Raw genomic sequence first — 18,408 nt, forward strand, 5'->3', positions numbered from 1 at the left:
AGAACACATGGACACAGGGAGGGGAATACTACACACTGGGGTCTGTTGGGGGGTGGAGGTCTAGGGGAGGGACAGCAGGGGATGGGTAGGTTTGGGAGGGATAACACTAGGAGAAATGCCTGATGTAGGTGATGGGGGATGGAGACAGCAAACCACCATGGCATGTGTGTACCTATGCAACAATCCTGCAAGATCTGCACATGTACCCCAGAACTTAAAGTACAATAAAAAACAAGAATTCTGGAATGAATGAGTGGTACAGAAAGAGTGAAGCTCTGGGAGTAGATGAGGTTGGTAGAGAACGCTCCTCTTAGACAAAGGGTAAGGCATACGGTTGGGGCTGGGGAGGGACAACATGGAGGAAGGTAATGGAATTGGTGGTATTGAGACATGATGAAAGAGGCAACTGGCCAAGGCTTGCAGAGGGGAGAAGGTGAGGAGTCAGACAAGTGGTGGGTTATTGAGAATTCTGTTCCCTGGGATAGGAATGGGGACATTGGAAATGCCACCCATAGGCACGATAGCTTACATACTTTGTGGGATCCAGTGAAAGTAAAAATGAAGGCCTCTTGATCCGAAAGCATTAGGATTTCAAGATAGTAATAGGACAGCCTTGAGCCAAGTGTTCAGAGCCCTCTTAAGCACAGGGCCCTGTCTGATTCCATGGGTCACACATCCACAACTCCGGCTCTGCCAAATGGGATTTGGAACAGAAATGGGAACAGGTAAGAAGGTGGGTCAAGTCTGGGATGGAGGAACTGTCCTCTCACATTGTGTGGGGAATTTTTACTGAATTATGATCTGTCTTTTCCCACTTCTTGGAGCTGTGCCCTCCACAATCCTTAATGCAGTGCCTTACACATGATAGGCATTCGGAAAACTGCTCAGCAATGCAGAGGGAAGTGGAGGGTGAATGTTGAATGCGATGGAGGCTGGGAGAGTGAAGTGAAGGTTCATTTAGTTAGTGAGGGTCAGACCTATGCCAGTAGCCTAGGGGAGGCTAACATCATTGCAATTTGAGTGGAAAAGGAAAGCCACTTGAGGGCATCCAAGTGTCTGGTGCCTGGCCAGGTGGTGCAGCCAGTGGACAAACCTTCAACATACTGGTGCAGGGGGCACCATTGAGACCACAATCTAAAATCATCTGAAATCATCGCAATCTAAAATCATCAGTTCTCAGCAGTATGTGGAGCCATCCTGAGGATAGTTAGAAAGCCTTCTCACTGAGCGAACCGAAGAGTATGGACAAAGCTGGTACCCCATGACCCAGGCTTCCCACAGGTAGGAAGCAGCAGAGCTGCCTTTAGTGTCAACTGGGAAAATAGAAGCCATCATGGTGCTAAGTTGAAGGCTGACTCTCACGCCAACTCCTCATCTCAGCTCCAGCCCCTCCAGCCTCAGCTTTACAAGGCTCTAGAGAGCACAAGCTGTGGATGAGGCTCTGTGCAAGATGCTAGGGACACAGGAAGAGACAAGATCCCTGGCCCCAAGAGAGAGGAGGCAAGTGTGCACATAAGTGAGCTATCAAATGAACAAAATGTAGATGGATACAAGCCACAGCTGATGTGCATTAAGCTCACACTGAAACTCGAGGCACACTCTATGTGATTAGCTCCATTGCCTGCTTAGCAACGCTTTGAGGCAGGCACTGTTAGCATCATTCCCATCTGAAAGGTAAGGAAACTGAGATGCAGAGAGGTCAAATCACTTGCTGGAGATTAAATAGAGCCTATCGTGTAGTACCGCCAAGAGCTGCAGCAGGCAGTAGGAGGCACTGCTCTTCCTCCTCCCCACACTTGTGATCCACAGAGGCCCCATGCTCATAGTCTGCAAATAGGGCTGAGAGTGGAATGGTCAACAGGGGTGGGAGGAGGATCCTGCAAGACCTCACAGTAGAGCAGTCATGCTCGCTGTGTGGGAAGAATGAATGCAAGTGCACCAGGTCCACAGTGGGAGGAAAGGCATTCAGGGCAGAGGGAAGTAGAAGTAGCCTCCTGTTGCTGGAGCCAGAAGCTCAATCGGGAGTGCCAAGAGGAGGGAAAAAGCCATAGACCCTTGTTCACATACTGGAAGAGCTCCCTTTTCAACAGTCGGGTGTACAAGGTCTATGCAGTGTTACTATCAGGATAGGAACATGCTGTTGGGCTAAGAAACTCAGTAGATTAGTTCCGGAAGAGCCTGCAGAACTCTGCTCCACAGGCTCCGGGGACTTGGGGGGAGGTCCATAGAAAATCTGCATGGACAAGGAAGATTCCTGCAGCTATGGAATAGCAAACAAGCCGGGGGGAAGAAATGGAGGGAAAAGCACCATGCTGGGAGAGAAGCATAGGGGTGGGCATCCAGGGAGCTAGGGAGCTGGGCCCTGGGGATTAAAGGGGAGGCCTGTGGTTATGAAGGAATTCTCCCACCCCTTTTTTGCCACCTGGCAGGGCAGGTTGCTATTACCCGCCTGGGATAGGGGTGCGAGTGATTCTGGAAACACCTTCTGAGACTCTTCCCATCAAAGGCATCACTTGGGGTGGAGGGAGGATTCGGATGCCAACCCCAGTGCCTAGCCGTGTTCTAGAGGTGCAGAGAACAAAAAGGAACCCTGAAAACCCAGCAGGGCATCTGGCCCCCTCTGATCCCTTTTGCCCCTCTCTTAGCAGTCGACTTGTCACGTGGTTCCTCTCACCTAGTCTCATCTCTGCTCTGCGTCTTGTCCTGCCATGCTAAACCTCTTACAGTGCGGCCTCCAAAGGAGCCCTCATCTAGTGGTCCTTGAATGCCAGAAGATTTCTTCCTCTCCCCTTACTGAGCCTTTTCCAAACCCATTTCCTCCTTCAATTCGCTGCAGCCTCACGAGGGAGGCACAAGTCTACCCATTTCTCGGACTTTGCAGAAGAGGAGCCTGTCTTCCCGGGTCAGGGTGGGGGTAGGTAAGTGAGGAAACCAAGGTCACCCAATCATTGGCAGAACGCGGCCTCGACCCGGCCCTTCTTGTGCGGGCACTGTGGAACCCTGGCAAGGCAGGCCTTGGCTGCAGGCTAGCGCCCCGCTCTTTTCGGCGGCCTCAAGAGCCGGGCGGGCCTGAATGGCAGGTGAGCCGGGTTGAGGACAGGACGGGGGTTGGGCTGCTCAGGGAAGCCTGGCGCGAGGGCCTTGGGCGCGGCCGCCCGAGCTCGCTGCTGCGCCCTATCTTCCGAGGGCCCACGCTTTGGGTCATGACTGGACCAGGGCTTTGGTCAAGGGTACTCTGTGTGCCCCGAGCCCGCCGGTCAGGCCCCGCCCCCCGGCGGCACGGGCGGCGGCAGGGGCGGCGCCGGCGGAGTGGGGCGCTGGCGCGCAGTGCTTAGTGCGCGCCGCCGCCCCTCCGGCCCAGCTTACCCGGCCGCCCTCCCAACCCCCTCGGCCCACTCTGTCGCCCCCACCCCTCCTTCCTCCCCTCGGCCAGGCGGCCTGGCGATCTGGGCACTGCGGTCTTGGCGCGCGAGACGCGGGGCGCGAGGCCAGACCTGGCGCGGCGGGGTGTGGGGGGCGGGCAGCTGCGGATCCCCTAGAGAAGACCAGGGACAGGCAGGGGGGTGCCGAGGTAATGGATAGGGCCTGGGCGCCCGGTTGCAAAGGGCGGGGGGTTCCAGGAGCACTTTGGCCCTGGCAGGGCGGGCGACAGGGTGTCCGAGGCGGTGGGAGGGCAGCGGGGAGGAGAGGGAGGGAGGGAGGAGACAACTGGGCTGGGCCGGGGGGCTTGGCCGATGGGGATCAGGTGGGCGGGGACAGGGGCCCTGCTGGAAGAGGCGTAGCAGCGAGGTGGCGGGCTGCGTGCGCAAACAGGGCGGCCGCCTCCTGGGCCCGGAGAACGGTGAGGCCATTTGGGTTGGGTGTCCCAGTCCCGAGAGCACGGTTCGGTGTCCAGGGCCAGCGAGCTGGGCGCGAGGTATTGTTGGGGAGGGAAAATCTAGAGGCCCGGCCGGGCCAAGGTGATGCGGTGGGAGAAGCCTCGGGAGAAGAGTGTTGCTGGGTCAGGGCGCTGGTGTCCAGCGAAAGGTGAGTGAGGACAGGCACTTTCAGGGCTGGCCTGAGTGGAAGGGGACAAGGGGCCCCCAGAGTTTGAGTTTGAGCATAATTTGGGAGTTGTCGTGTCACTGGTTGGGTTGATGAGTCATGCGATTTGGAGATCACGGAACTCTTCCTGGCGATCAGTTCTGAGGGATGGAAATAAAGCCTAGGGTTTGGAGAAGTGCTTTGGAGGCCATGTCTTGGGACACCAGGTGCTCTGGTGGTCACCAGGCTTCATGTGAGGGACTTTGGGAGTTGTGTCCCAAAGTGCTGAGATTCAGAAGCTTCAGCCTGGGGTGGAGTTAAGCAAGGTCTTTGTGGTGACCAGTTCTCTGCCTTCCTTCCTTTCCAGGCTGTCAGGATTCAGCTGTGTTCCTGTGGGGAGTGGGTTAAAAATTCCTTCTGCTTACAGTCAGCTTTACAGTATCCACCAGGGGCAGGAGGGACATATACATGTGTGGCTGCAGCATCATTCTCTGTCGTGGAACCCTCATGCTTGCTTCCTCATTGTTGCCATAGTAACTGTCTATTGATGGTGTATTTATAGGGGAAGAAGCAGGCGCTACATTTTGGGGAGGGAGGGGGAAGAGGCCTTATGGCAGGCAGCAGCAGCAGCAGTAACGGTGGCTACAGAATTGCTAATTGCTGTTTTGTGGGGGTTCCTGGCTTGACTGAAGCTTAAAAATGAACCGATGACTTTAGCAGGTGTGTCAGGACAACATGTATTCAGGTCTATGATAGGTGTGACATACAGTCACCTTTGACCAAAGCTAGGTGTGTGGGGGACAAAAGGTGGACATATGTAATAAATTATGTAATTTTTCCACATTTGTTTAAAAAAGCACTGTCGTTTCCTTTGATAAGCAGTGCAACATATTTTTCTGTTTCCTTATTAGTTAGGACCTTATGCATTCTTTTCAAACCTAGATACAACAGTGCCATTTTTCTTCAGTCAAAAAATCCTTACCGTTAGGCATACTACATCCACACCCTCACGACAGAAATCTCAGCCATCCATAATGCAAGCAGAATTTTGAGATCATATTCCATCTTGGTTCTGAAAAACATTGAAGGCCAACTGTCTCACAAGGCAGGCCCATCTGTTGACAAATTCACATGTTGATAGCTTTGAGTAGGATTGTTGCAGGGCTCAAAACAGAAAGCCCTTGACATGGCGTTTCCACAAATGGATGTCAGATTTGCTATTTTCCCCTTAATTTTCTTTTCTTTTCTTTTCTCTTCTCTTCTTTTCTTTTCTTTCTTTTCTTTTCTCTTCTCTTCTTTTCTTTTTCTTTCTTTTCTTTCTTTGTTTCTTTTTCCTTTTTTTTTTTTTTTGATGAAGTCTGGCTCTGTAGCCCAGGCTGGAGTGCAGTTGTGCAACCTCTGCTTACTGCAATCTCCTCCTCCCTGGTTCAAGTGATTCTCCTATCTCAGCCTCCCAAGTAGATGGGACTACAGGCGTGAAGCACTATGCCCAGCTAATTTTTGTATTTTTAGTAGAGATGGGGTTTCACCAGGCTGATCACCTGAGGTCAGGATTTTCACCGATCACCTGAGGTCAGGAGTTTGGCTAGGCTGGTCTCAAACTCCTGACCTCAGGTGATCGACCCACCTCGGCCTCCCAAAGTGCTGGGATTACAGACATCAGCCACCATGTCCAGCCTAAATTTTTTATTATATCCTGTTTCCTAAAAGGATTAGGAAACATGTTATAAATGCACAATAAGACACTGAAAACATAAATAGAAAGCTGTATACCACATCGCAGGACAGAAGCATATGTGCTTAACAGCTGGGCTTCCAGGGTGCCTGTGCTTGACTGGCAATAGTGACACTGAACTTCCTGGCAGTCTAGGCAAAAAGGAGGGCTCAATGGGTTCCGCAGTTCATGTGTCTTGCATTCAGTTAGTCATAAAACCAGAGGTTCTGCTTGGGGAGTGGAGCAGTGGGGTGATTGCTCCCAGATGTGGACAGTTCAGCAAGGGGTCCAGAATGTGTGTATGAGTGGGTGTGTGTGTTGTGGGGAGGGACAGAGGGAGCAGTGTGCTGTGACCTTGGTTTAGGTACTGGCTGGATAGCTCCTTAGCAGGAGAAAGGCATTTGGACAATAGCTTACACTAGGGGCAACTCTTAGTTAGTGTCTTAGTGTTGGTCATCTAAATTCATATCTTGGTGCTCCACTGCTGTGAGCATTAATACAAAGAGGGAAGAGAGGTCTGGTTCCAGAAGATTCCAAGTATCTTGCTTCCTTGTCTGGTGAAGATGAACACAGTGGGTCATCTGGGTTTGGGCCTTCTGGATATGCCTGGGAATATGAAGAATGCAGCATTGCTGTGCATGGAGGATGTGACCCTGTAGGACATGTGTCCACAGAAGGTTACCATGGGTTAGTCCCAGCAGGGCAGTGACTTTTGAGATGGTTGATGCCATGTTAAGCTTTGTTTTCAGGGAACATGCTTGTCATTGGAGGTATCTGTGACTCACCATTGTGATCAAAATTAGTTGTAAATTCTGGTCCTGCCACTGTCACTGTTGATTTGCTTAACCTTGCCTGAATCTAGTCTCTCTGGGCTTTATTTCCTCATCTGTCTCTGACATCCTTTCCAATTGGAATTTGTAAAGATTCATTGAAGTGAGCAAGGAAGGAGGAGCCTCAGCCTGTAGGAGCTTTCCTTTTTTAAAGAAAAAAGTAAACCCTTAGGTTTTATAGAAGCTCAGAATATGTTCCTGGGGGAAAATGCTGAAAGGTTTGCTCTGGACCCTCCTGGGCCTGAGGAGGTCTCTGGAGAAAAGCTTGGGACAGAATGAGAAGCAGCAGAAGCTATGGGAGTCAGCACGGAGGGTACTGCTTCAACCTTTTGACCAGGCCAGTGGGAGGGAGGCACATCCCAGAGCCAAGAGGGTGCCCTATAAATTTCTAGATGTGGTTTCACTGCAACTTTGCTTTTTTTTCTTACTCCAGAGAGGTGAGACCCTGGAGCTGAGGGAGCATCATGGCAGGTGAGTTTTTCCAGGCCCAGGCATGTGGAGAGCAGTGGAGGGCCATGCCTAGGGGCTCATGAGTCAGGTTTCAAACCCTTCCCAGCTTCCCTGCCCCCATATCCAACCAGGTGGCCTGCCCTGGAGCCATTTTCCAATGGGCTGAGTAGCAGTTTTGTCCTCTCAACTCTTTGGCTCCTTTCTGGAGCATATGTCACTTGTAGATATGTACCTACCCAGGCTTTCCTGAGTGACAGTAATGTGACAGGCCATAGGGCCTGGGGAAGGGTACCTGCCTGCTGACAAAGACATACTAGCCTGGGCATCCAGGGAGAGTTGCTTTACATGGGAACCAGGAAGTCCCACTTCTAGTTGAACACCAGGAGCAAACATCACCTATTCTTTCATCCTTTACAGTCTCAGGTCAGGTTTATGTGGGTGCAGAACTCAAGCTATTCTGGTCAGCCAGGTTGGAGCTGGGTCTCTCTCTCTCTGGAATAAGTAGATATGCCCACCACCCAAAGACAGTATTGTAGGGGGTGTCTGTGCCCCATCTGTAAAGGTTTAGACTCTCCATCTGAACCTTTCTACTTCCCATCCCCAGAGGTGCTCTTAGGCTCATGTATGACCACTTGCCTGATCTAGCCAAGGCTGGCTTTGCATTACATTTTCTTGAGCAAGACTATTAATTCCAGACGACGTGGTGGCACAGGTAGACATTCAGGCAGAGGAACACCACCCCGGTGGAGTCTTCTAGGATTATCTGGTATTATTGGTTCCACCAGTATGGGCGTTAAAGAAGAATACATTCTCATGGCAATAGCTCCAACTTTCATTTTTCAAGGTGATGCAGAAGATAACTGGAGATTTAATCACTGAAGATTATCTCCTCACAATCCTTATTCTTTCTTGTTCCTGTGCAACGTGCACATTCCTGGCACTTGGCTCCCACTTTCTTCCATGTAGCCAGGGGCCTGAGTCTTGTTGGGACCATGGTATTCTAGACAGGTGTATCATGGCACAATAGAATGTCAGCCTTTCCCTCCCTTGTACAAAGGGTTGGCCATGTCCTTGGTCAGAAGCCTGATGTCTTGCCTGCTCACTCAGCCTTGTTTCCCTGCATAATTATGCTTCAGTTGCTGGGCTGGGCCTGGTTTGAAGGAGCCCCTGGGCATCTCCCCATTCCAGGCCTTAGTACAGCTCTCTCTTCAGTGTTTCTGGAGGCCAAGGATGCCCATTCGGTCCTGAAACGATTCCCTCGTGCCAATGAGTTCCTGGAGGAGCTACGCCAGGGCACCATTGAGCGAGAGTGCATGGAGGAGATCTGCAGCTACGAGGAGGTCAAAGAAGTGTTTGAGAACAAAGAGAAAACGGCATGTACCACCCTGGGGCTGGTTCTGGGAGTAGAAGTTGCCTCAGGAATAGCAAGAACAGGTCCTGGTAATGCAGACGAATCAGAAGCAAGGAAAGCCACCCAGCCTAAGGCATAGCCACTAGGACCATCGAGGAGCAGATAAAGTCTATACAGTCCCATTGCCTGACTCTTTTGGGGTCCTCCTCAGTTGGGAGCATTGTCATTTGCCCTTAGTACATTCTGGTAACTCTCTGAGACCAGTCAGATGGGGAAGGGTAAGAAGCACTAGACTTACTGAAGGCCTCTGAGCTCACCTGGAGCTTGAGCTTCTCATAAGTATCCTGTTTTGTTTTGCAGATGGAGTTCTGGAAGGGGTACCCAAATGCAGTCTACTCAGTCCGAGACCCCTCACAGAGCTCAGATGCCATGTACGTGGTAGTACCTCTTCTGGGGGTGGCATTGCTGATTGTCATCGCCTTGTTCATCATCTGGAGGTGCCAGCTGCAGAAAGCGACCCGTCACCACCCCTCCTATGCTCAGAACCGGTACCTAGCCAGTCGTGCTGGGCACAGCCTCCCCCGGGTCATGGTGTACCGGGGTACTGTACACAGCCAAGGGGAGCCTTCTGGGCACCGAGAGGCAGGGGGCAGCCCCCAGGTGGTGCTGGGGCCCAGTCGGGGGGGCAGGACCACAGTCCGGCTTGAGAGCACCCTCTACCTCCCTGAGCTCTCTCTCTCCAGACTGTCCAGTGCCACCCCTCCCCCCTCCTATGAGGAGGTAACTGCGCCCCAAGACAGCAGCAGTGAGGAGGCCAGCGTGTCTTACAGCGACCCGCCCCCAAAGTACGAGGAGATAGTGGCCACCAACCCTGGCGCTGACAAATAGTGGGACGTTTGTGCCCTGTCCTGGATGAACGCCTCTTTCTGAGGTCTCCTATTTTCTTTTTAACTTTTTAAAGACTGTGCCACCACAAAACAGCCTTAGCCTCCTCGTTGCCAAATAATTCCCTAATCGTGAAGTTTAGGAAGTCAGTTGTCAGAGACAGGTGCGGAGGGGGAGTAGGAACCATGCATGAGTCAAAGTCCCCGGGAAGAGCCAAAGGCCAAAGTGCCCAACTCTTTGGGATGCCCCCCAAGCCTCCAGCATACTGTCTTCCCATCAGGAACTGGCTTCTCTTATGCCAAAGGAATCACCTCGTTGAGTTGATTGTGGCCAGAATGTTCACAGGCCCAGCCTGGGGGCTGTGAGGCTGGCTGAAAGCCTGTCTATGTCTGGAGCTCTGGGCCACAGAGGTAAGGGAGGGAAGCCAGCCTTTCAGTACCCCTTTCCATCCACAGTTCTGTGTTTTCTGTCCTTGCTTACATTTGGAGGACAGGGACAAGGACTGAGTGAAAACAAATTGAAAAAAATCATGACAAATAAATAAGGAACGCAATAGGACAAAAGTCTAGCACCTGGACCATTCATGGGAGGCCAAGGGAAATTCATTCATCACATGGACCTGTAATGTCCCCCTCCCCCACACTACTGGAAGGAGGACAGGGTGTGTGAAGGATGAGGTCCAGAGGGCTGGGTGGCAGAGTCTCCTCTTCCACATTGACCAAGGGGCCCACGTGGACTCTGCCATCCAGTTTCTAGTCTGCTTGGCTATCCAGACATGTGGACCAGCTGTGCTCAAACCACTGCCTACTGGCATGAGCCTACTTTTTGTGAATGGTGCATTAAAATTGAACTTCAGATTGAGGATTTCTCTTTAATGACGGTGCCCACCTGGGGAGAAGATACTAAAGTGTCCCTTTTAAAACACTTATTTGTGGAAAGCCCATGGCTTGAGGTTGAAGGCCTATCTGGGGTTTGCTCAGCTGTTGCCAGATGCCAGTATGTTTTCAATAAGGCTTTGGACAGCAGGGGGGCAGAAGGCACCTGCTCTTTAAATGTCAGTGACCTTGCAAGACGCTGTTGATACCACTTCCCCCTACTTCTCTCTCCATCCTCCTGACCTCAGCACCAAACCGTTTTTCCTCTGTGGTGCTTTAAAAAATGTAGCAAAGTTTTGTGTGGCGCAAGAATGCATAGCCTGGGTCTATTGGCAACCACAGCAGTTTAAAACCCACTGAATTGACAAGCTTCCTTCTGTTGAAACATCCCTGTAAGGCAGACATTGGGACTCATTCCTTGAATGCAGCCCCGCCTTCAGGCCACAGAGGACTTCTGGAGGCTGCTCTAGTCCTGACCCTGGGATGTGTTTCAAGTCAGAAGGCTTGTGTGCCTACCCCAGTGAGGCCACCAGCTTGGACCACTTGCCCCTGTGGCTGGGGTTTTCCATCCTTTCCCCTACTTCGCAGGCCCATTGGAGGTTGACTAAGCAAATACCTGTGAAGTGCTTGAAGTGCCAGGGAGCCAGGGAGGTTTGCCTTAGGAAGAGTCTTCTAGAAAGATGTAGGTTATAAGGGAGCAGTCTTAGCTGAGGCCCTCATATGCCTCTGATGTTGAGTTTCCACTGAGGGAGTCAATCTCCTGTCAGTTGACCCTTTCCATTCCCTCATCCTCCCTTCCCAGAGCTCCCTGGCCAGAGATGATGAGCAGGTGCCATTCTACCTTTCATTTCTTTTTCTTTCCCTCCCCTGGGCCTTTAGCATTGTACTCCTGCCCTTCATCACAAAGGGGTTTTTGGCTTAGAAGGCCCCTGCTTTTTCCATGTTGGGGGGCCTGAGGAAGCCTAAAGCTCAAGGCTAGCCCTGGCTTTCCCAATATTTCTTCAAGCAGGTACCCAAGTGTGACCCAATATGTCTCCTCCTCAGTTAGCACAGAGCCAAACATGAGCTCCACTGATCAGAGCCAAAGGGTGTTTGCCAAGAAATGCCTGCTGCCTTTGGCATCATGGTGAGGCTGGGTGATACTGGGAGAAAGCAGGAAGAAGCCCAAGATCAAGGGCTGAGAACAGGCCGTGGGAAGAGCCACAGTGGTTCCTTACAGCCTATGGTGTTCCATTCAGATGCTTCATAGTGTTCTGCCAGGTGGGGTTGCACCACAGTCTCTGGGATGGTTTTTGTAGCACATTGTAGACAAAAGACTGTACAAAAGACTGTACAGCACACAGCGAGCATCACTCCTTGTGGTGCACATTTGGCTTTTACGAATACCCTGTGCATATCTTTTCAAACTTTGTCTTTGTATGGAGGTGGATTTGATACAATGCTAACTCCTTTGTGGCTACATTTTTGTTATTTTTGGACTTCTAGGTGTGTGTGTGTGTGTGTGTGTGTGTGTGTGTGTGTGTGTGTGTATGTGTGCATGTCACCTTTTCCCATTGCTTATCTGAAACAATAGCCAGTGTGCGGCTATATTTGTACCAGGAGGGATCCGGTCTGCAGAGAGAAATGTCACCTCCCCTCCCTGGGCTGGGTAGCTTGATGACAGGGCCCTGAGCAAGGAAAAATGACATTAACTATTGGATGCCCAACCCCCGAAGTTGTCACCATTTGCCTCATTGCAAAAGGCTTTGGAAGAAGACAAAGCAGCTCCACTCTGCAGGCCCCCACCCTGTGCAACTCTCGCTCACACCACGCCCTTTTGGCATGGTGCCCCTGGCCTGGGCTCCTGTTCTGTGGGCGTCAGCAGCTGAAAGAAATCTGAACACTCCTGGGCATGCTTTTTTTTCTTTTTGTGGAAAGATGTGTGACTATTGACTTTGGGTACGGCGGGGCTAGTTATGTAGATGTTTTCATTTTTCAAAAAGAAAAGGCTTTAACAATTTCTTGAAATGTGACTGTCACTTGTTTTCAACCAAAAACTTTTAAAGATATTTTTAAAAGAAAAATTGAAATCCTGTCCCTCCCTTGCTCCCCATTGCCTCTGGTTTTCAAAATGAAAGCACAAGTGCAGTAGTGGGGTGCACAGGTGGCTGGCGTGTGCACACCACCCACACATCTACATCCAGCCCTGGCTGACAGAGACACAGTGCTGAGCAGTCGGCCCTGGGGGACCTCTCTTTCGACTTCCAATCCCACTGCCATGAGTGTGAATTCCTTAGGGTGCTTCCAAAACCAGGAGTCTGCCTGATCTGTTGCACATTACCTTTTTGGTAGCCCGAATATGAAGAATTCAGGACAGGAATGTGTCTGTTTGTCAAGTAGTCAGAGCCGGATGCTTCCCTTCCCCCAGTGGGTGGAGCCTTGCAACCCCCAGCCAGAGTTGATCTTTTGACAACCAAATAACATCCCATAAGAAGAAGAAAAACAAAATTCAACACTGCCTCTAGGTTTTTCTTTTGTCCGAGAGAGAGATCATAGAGAGAGTCTCTCTCACAGAGGCTCTTTCTTTCTAGGAGTATGCATGTGCACTGTCTCATGTGTGGACACTCACAGTTGAGGCTGAGATGGATATCTTGGCAGCAGAGCTGCTGGTCTAGATGGTTTTTCAGCTTGACAAGTAATGAAGCTCCATTTCAGGACATCACTGATTCAGAAACAAGCACAGCCCCCGCCCCCGCCCACCCGCCACTGAACTCTACTAATGGTAATCACTATAATTAGCTAATTAAAAGTACTGTAATCAGACTGCTTGCAACTATAGCGAAAGCTCATTAATTTGAAGCCCACTGCTTCAGAACTTTGAGAAAATCACAACTTAAGACAATTCACAGTAGCTATGATTCTGGCTACATAAAAATATTTGAAATATTCCTCCCTTTAGTCAATGTTCAGGGTCTTTTGTGTAAGAGGAATCCAGTTTAAAATGAGTACCCTTTTCAAAGAAAAGGCTCAAGATATTAAGGATCCCTTCACTGTGCCTTCAGCTTTGGGGTTCAGCACTTCTTGTATGTACAGGGTGATCTCTTGTTCTGTCTCCATCGCAGGGATGTTGGATATTGCAGCCTTTCACTCTACTCCTTTATTTATCCTGTGAATAAGATAGTTTGTGAACTAGAATGCAGTTTAAAGTAATAAACGTGATGTATCTTTCTAAATATTCTGTAAAGCAGATGCTTCGCTGTCAGACTGGCCGCTCCACCATTCGCCCCCAAATATTCAAACGTGGGAGCTTTTCCTTCCAGACTGTGGGCAGCGAGTCTCTCTCTAGCAAGAATTTCTCTGACAAAGATATCCAAATAGCACACCCTCTCAAGCTCAATGCCTCAACAGTTGTTTCACTGTACTAACATCTGACTGCTGAACAGTGCCTGCCCTGCGCTCACCCCCAGACCCAGCATTAACACAGATCTTCAGGATTGGGACAAATCCCCAGCTGCTTTTGCTTCTCAATCCGTCTCCCCTCACAGATGCCACTTTCCCAGGCGTGAACATGTCTATTATTTCACTCTGTCATTGTGATTTTGTGACAGTGGAAACCCTGATATGCGCAACCGAGCTTATAGAAATGATTACTGTGAAATGAATTAATTTTGGTACCACTTTAAACTGTGTTCATGTTCATGTGTTGACCCTTGTCAGCTGGGAAATCTGTACATTCAATATGTCAGCCTTTCACTGGAGCCTGGTGGCAACAGGCACACTTGCTTCTGATTTCTCTCCCTCTTTCTTTTTATAATTGTTAAGTTTAGCTGTTACATTTTGTCTCCTTCTGTACAAGAAAACAATAATAATAAAGAGCAAACAGCATCCACTTGAATCCTGTCCTCATCCATCTTGGATTCCTGCTGACTCTCAAACTTCCAAGGGGTATGGGTGGTTTTGGATCAGGCTGTAGATAAGGAAGTAGACAAAACCAATCCAGGAGGAGGAAGCAGATATGTCCTGGGTCCTAAAGTTTGTCCTCAGTGTGTAAGATGATCTCCTGACCAATCCTTCTAGGATGAGGTTAGTAAGATCTGTCACAAATCACAGCTATCAACTTCCTTGTCACGTGATTCCTGCTTACTAACAGAGGTGTGCCTTTCCGGAAGGATGCCTGCTTGGTTTCAGAGCTGGGAGAGGAGGAGTGGGATGGGTACAATATTCAGGCTTTGTCCTGGTTGTGCTTCCTAAGTTCTAAGGAAGGGTCAGGGACTGTTCAGAGGGCAATGATGCCCAGCCTTTGCACAAAGGAGACATGGTCTTAGCTCCCAGAGATTCCTAGCTGTGGGTATGCAGAGAGATAGCCATGGGAAGTCGCAACTGCTAGTTGTATCAATCCCCAGTAATGAAAGTAATTCATCCTTTAATCAGGAAGGCCCTGGGTGATGCAACAAGCAATGACAATTAAATTTGGAACCTCCTTAGAGGATTGAATATGGAGCCCAAATGCCAGGAATGGCAGCCATAGGCCTTGGAGAGCTGGGGCTTAAGTGCTGCTAACCTTCTGGGAATGTTGGAAAGTCAAAGGAAGGTCCTTCAGGCACATAGATGGGGTCATATTCTGAATATGGGTTTTGAACTTTAGGCTGTTTTGCCAGAGACAAATGTTCTAGGCAGTGACTTAGGGTCCCAGGCTAGCTTATGCAATGAAGCTAATACATGAGGGATGCCCTGAGCTTTCAAAATCCCCCTTATCCACCAACTAATGGACTGGGCCTCCCTTGCTAATTTACTATAAGGCCACAGGTTTTAGGGCCAAGGCACTTGAATTGCTTGTAGACAATGAAGGCAAGTCAGGGGGAGGGACTTAATGGAGTGATGGCAGAGAGAGATGGTTCTACCCCCAGAGACAGGGGACCAGGTGAAAGGCAGAGGCTGTGGTTCAAGGGTGTGGCTTGGGAAGGTAGGGTCCCTCTCCTTGTCCTCTCCCCAGCCTCCCATCCTATACCACTGCCACTCCCACATCACAGCCGGCTTGAGACTACAAGGAGTGACAGGATGGAAGGGCAGTGGGGAAGATCTCTGAGTTTTGATTGTAAATGATCATAGCCAGCATTTATTGAGCACTTAGTGTATGCTAGGCCTTGTATATGCATTGACTGACAGCATCCTCTTGAGAAACTTGTGATATGGAGTTTATAACTAACCCTAGTTTATAGCAGAGGGAAGCAAAGCCAGCAAGGGCATGCCATTTGACCTAGAGTTCATGGAGAGGAAGTCCTGGCTCCATCATGTGAATCCAGGTCTGTACTGATGGCCCCAGCCCAGTCCATGCACCTAGCACTGATGGTCCCTTTTGGGGAAGGGTGACTGTGCATTGGTTTTGTGTTGACTATAGAACCCTCCAGAATGCCCTCTTCCTCTCCCTGCCCTATACGTAACCATATACAGGCAGGGACCATGTATAATCTTTCTCACCACTTCTGCCCTAGAACACAGCACAGTGCCTGGATCACAGTAAGTGTTCAATTTAAAAAAATGTGTTGACTGTTTTCTACAGTCAGAGCTCAAGCTCCATGCAAGTTTGCTTGGGCTGCCAAAACAAAATACTAAAGTCTGGGGGGTTTAAACCACAGAAGCTTTCTCATGGTTCTAGAGGCTGGAAGTCTGAGATCAAGGTGCTGACAGAGTTTATTTCTTTTGAGGCTTGTCTCCTTGGCTTGCAGATAGCCATCTTCTCCCTGTGGCTTCACAGTATCTTCCCTCTGTTCTTTTCTGTGCTCCTAATCTCATCTTCCTATAACAACAACAGTCAGATTGGATTAAGACCTACCCCACTGACTTCATTTCCACTTAATTACTCTTTAATTACTCATACAGTCACATGTTGACATCCTGAGGGTTTACAACTTCAATATAATAATTTTAGGGGAATAAATTTTGGCTCTACTCAAGGCAGGGGGAGTCTTTTTTGCTCCTTCCTCCAACCTAAGCACATCATGCACAGTCTAGAAAAGCTTGAAGAGTCAAATCATAGCTTCTTTGAGATGATGGCAAAGATAAGCAGGGCTTCTTGTTAGTCTCCAACCAGACCTCAAAGCAATTTCTTCCCTGCAATGCTGGACAGACTTGGGGCAGCTGCCCAAAGTCTCCTCATGAGAGGCGAGTTGGGAGAGGAGAAGTGGGCTTCAGAATGCTTCTTCCAGGGTTCCTCTGTGGAAAGTTATGTGAGGACCCAAAGCCTGATGAATAGACACAACATTTGTGTCTCAAAGGTTGTTTCTATAGACAAAATATCTAGTTTTGGGGAATCACAAGACCGGCAGCTCCAATGACATTGACTTTCAACATTTTCTCTGAAGAGCTCAAACCATGTGATGGGTTCAGTTTCACTAGGATTTCTGAGCTATAAAAATAGAGACTGGGTAACATTTCATATAAGACTGGTTGCATGGAATCACAGGAGCCCAATGGGTGGGCCAATTGGTGGTGGCACCTTGGGCTGACAGGACATACAGATGTGGGTGGTGGCAGAGCATGGTTCTCCATAAGCTAGGGCATGCAGGTTCTGGCTGCCTGGAGCTCTGGGCATAGCTGGGTGGGGGAAACATCAGAACAGCTGCATCAATGGTGTAAAATGAACTTTATGCTAGCAGAAGTCTCGGGGGCTAGGGCTGCGAGCTTCCAGAGAAAGTCTTCCTGAGGAAGCCATGGCCAACCAAAGTGAAGGATGGGTGGGAATCAGCCAAGCAAAGACCATGGAAGACAATTCAGCAAGGCAGAAGGGCAGCATGTGAAGAGGCCTGGAGTTCAGCAAGTCCATCTTGGTTTTAAGGAAACAGAAGACAGGGTAGCATGAGGGGAAAGAGCTGTGCAAGATGAGATTTGCAAGACACATAGTGGTCAGCCCATGTGACGTCCTTTAGGCAGCGTTGAGAACTGTAGTGTTTCCCTAGTGATAATGGAGGCCACCAGGTGGTGCCTTAAGGAGCGAGAGGGCATGGCCGGGCATGCTCTGCTGGCCATGTGGAAAATAGGCTGCAGAACCTGAAGAATAAGAGAAGTTAGGGAGGTCAGGTTATTGCTATCTCCCAGGCAAGAGATGGTGATGGGATAGATGAGGCTGATGACAGAAGAATTAAAGCAAAATAGACTGTTGAGAAGGATTTCGCTCAAACTTTGATAGGCACAGGATCATCTGATTGTTTAGAATGCAGATCTTTACTGCCGGGCGCGGTGACTCAAACCTGTAATCCTGGCACTTTGGGAGGCCGAGGCGGGTGGATCACGAGGTCAAGAGATCGAGACCATCCTGGTCAACATAGTGAAACCCCGTCACTACTAAAAATACAAAACATTAGCTGGGCATGGTGGCACGTGCCTGTAGTCCCAGCTACTGAGGAGGTTGAGGGGGGAGAATTGCCTGAACCCAGGAGGCGGAGGTTGCGGTGAGCCGATATCGCGCCATTGCACTCCAGCTTGGGTAACAACAGTGAAACTCTGTCTCAAAAAGAAAAAAAAAAAAAGAATGCAGATCTCTAGACCTCACCCTCAGAGTCTGATACCTTGAGTCCACGGTTAGGCCAGGAATCCCCATTGTGGCCAAATCATTCAATTGATTCTTCTGCAGGAGATCTTTGCGTCACATTGGAAAAAACACTCAATTCTCTATTCAGGAGGTAGAACCATGTATGGTGACTGATTGCATTGGGAAGGGGTAGTGAGTAATCTCAGATGACTCTCAGGTTTAGGGGCTCAGACAGTTGAGTAGATGGTAGGGCTATTCCCTGAGAAGGGTCACAGTAGAGGAGGAGCAGGTTTAGGGAAGCAAAAGGCCACAGGTTTGAGTTGACATGTTGCACGTGTGGTGTACAGTGCATTTGAGTGTAGTTGAGGACGGAGGCCCAGGCTGCAGCAGGAGAGATAAGAATTGCATGAGGCCCCAGAAAAACAATAAGGGTCTTGAGTGTGGACCCTAATGGCCCAGGAGGGAGGCCAGACAAGTGGGAGGAAAAGCGTTGGAGTATGGAGCCCTGAAAACCAAAGAACTAGAGTATTTCTAGAAGGAGATAGTGAACAATGATGTGAAGTGCTTTCAAGATGCCAAGGAAGGTGGCAGCCAAAGTGATTTCATTGGCTGGAGCCATCAGGGGGTCATTAGTGACTTTGGCAAGTGATGGTTTCATTTCCAAGGTGACTGAAGAAGCCAACTAGAATGAGCAGTGGGATGCCTGGGAGGCAACAAGTGGAGACAGTGCATATGATGGAGGCAACACTTTCCAAGAGGAGAGAAAGTTTAGC

The 18,408-nt window shown here is 49.7% G+C and overlaps 1 protein-coding gene across 6 annotated transcripts; it reads left to right on the plus strand.

Moving 5' to 3' along the window:
* Positions 1–2,895: 2,895 nt before the first annotated feature.
* On the plus strand, positions 2,896–9,809 carry PRRG3 (proline rich and Gla domain 3). 6 transcript variants are annotated; one of them, XM_032264085.1, is made up of 4 exons: positions 2,896–3,080; positions 7,001–7,038; positions 8,230–8,390; positions 8,729–9,809. In XM_032264085.1, exons 2-4 carry the CDS (start codon positions 7,032–7,034, stop codon positions 9,254–9,256), a joined length of 696 nt encoding a protein of 231 aa, XP_032119976.1. In that variant the 5' UTR covers positions 2,896–3,080; positions 7,001–7,031; the 3' UTR covers positions 9,257–9,809. The 6 variants fall into 6 exon arrangements, with proteins under 6 accessions (XP_032119976.1, XP_032119973.1, XP_032119975.1 ...); XM_032264082.1 differs by lacking the exon at positions 2,896–3,080 and adding an exon at positions 3,383–3,571 and having other exon boundaries at positions 8,206–8,390; XM_032264084.1 differs by lacking the exon at positions 2,896–3,080 and adding an exon at positions 3,413–3,571.
* Positions 9,810–18,408: the final 8,599 nt, after the last annotated feature.

The sequence above is a fragment of the Sapajus apella genome, unplaced genomic scaffold (assembly GCF_009761245.1).
Source record: "Sapajus apella isolate SASKATOON/1434 unplaced genomic scaffold, GSC_monkey_1.0 scaffold142, whole genome shotgun sequence".
NCBI lineage: Eukaryota > Metazoa > Chordata > Mammalia > Primates > Cebidae > Sapajus > Sapajus apella.

What these genes read in the sequence shown, in the direction of transcription:
- PRRG3 (XM_032264082.1), top strand. An exon ending in TTGAGAACAAAGAGAAAACG is followed by an intron (nt 8,391 to 8,728) that starts GCATGTACCACC and finishes TTTGTTTTGCAG; the next exon opens with ATGGAGTTCTGGAAGGGGTA.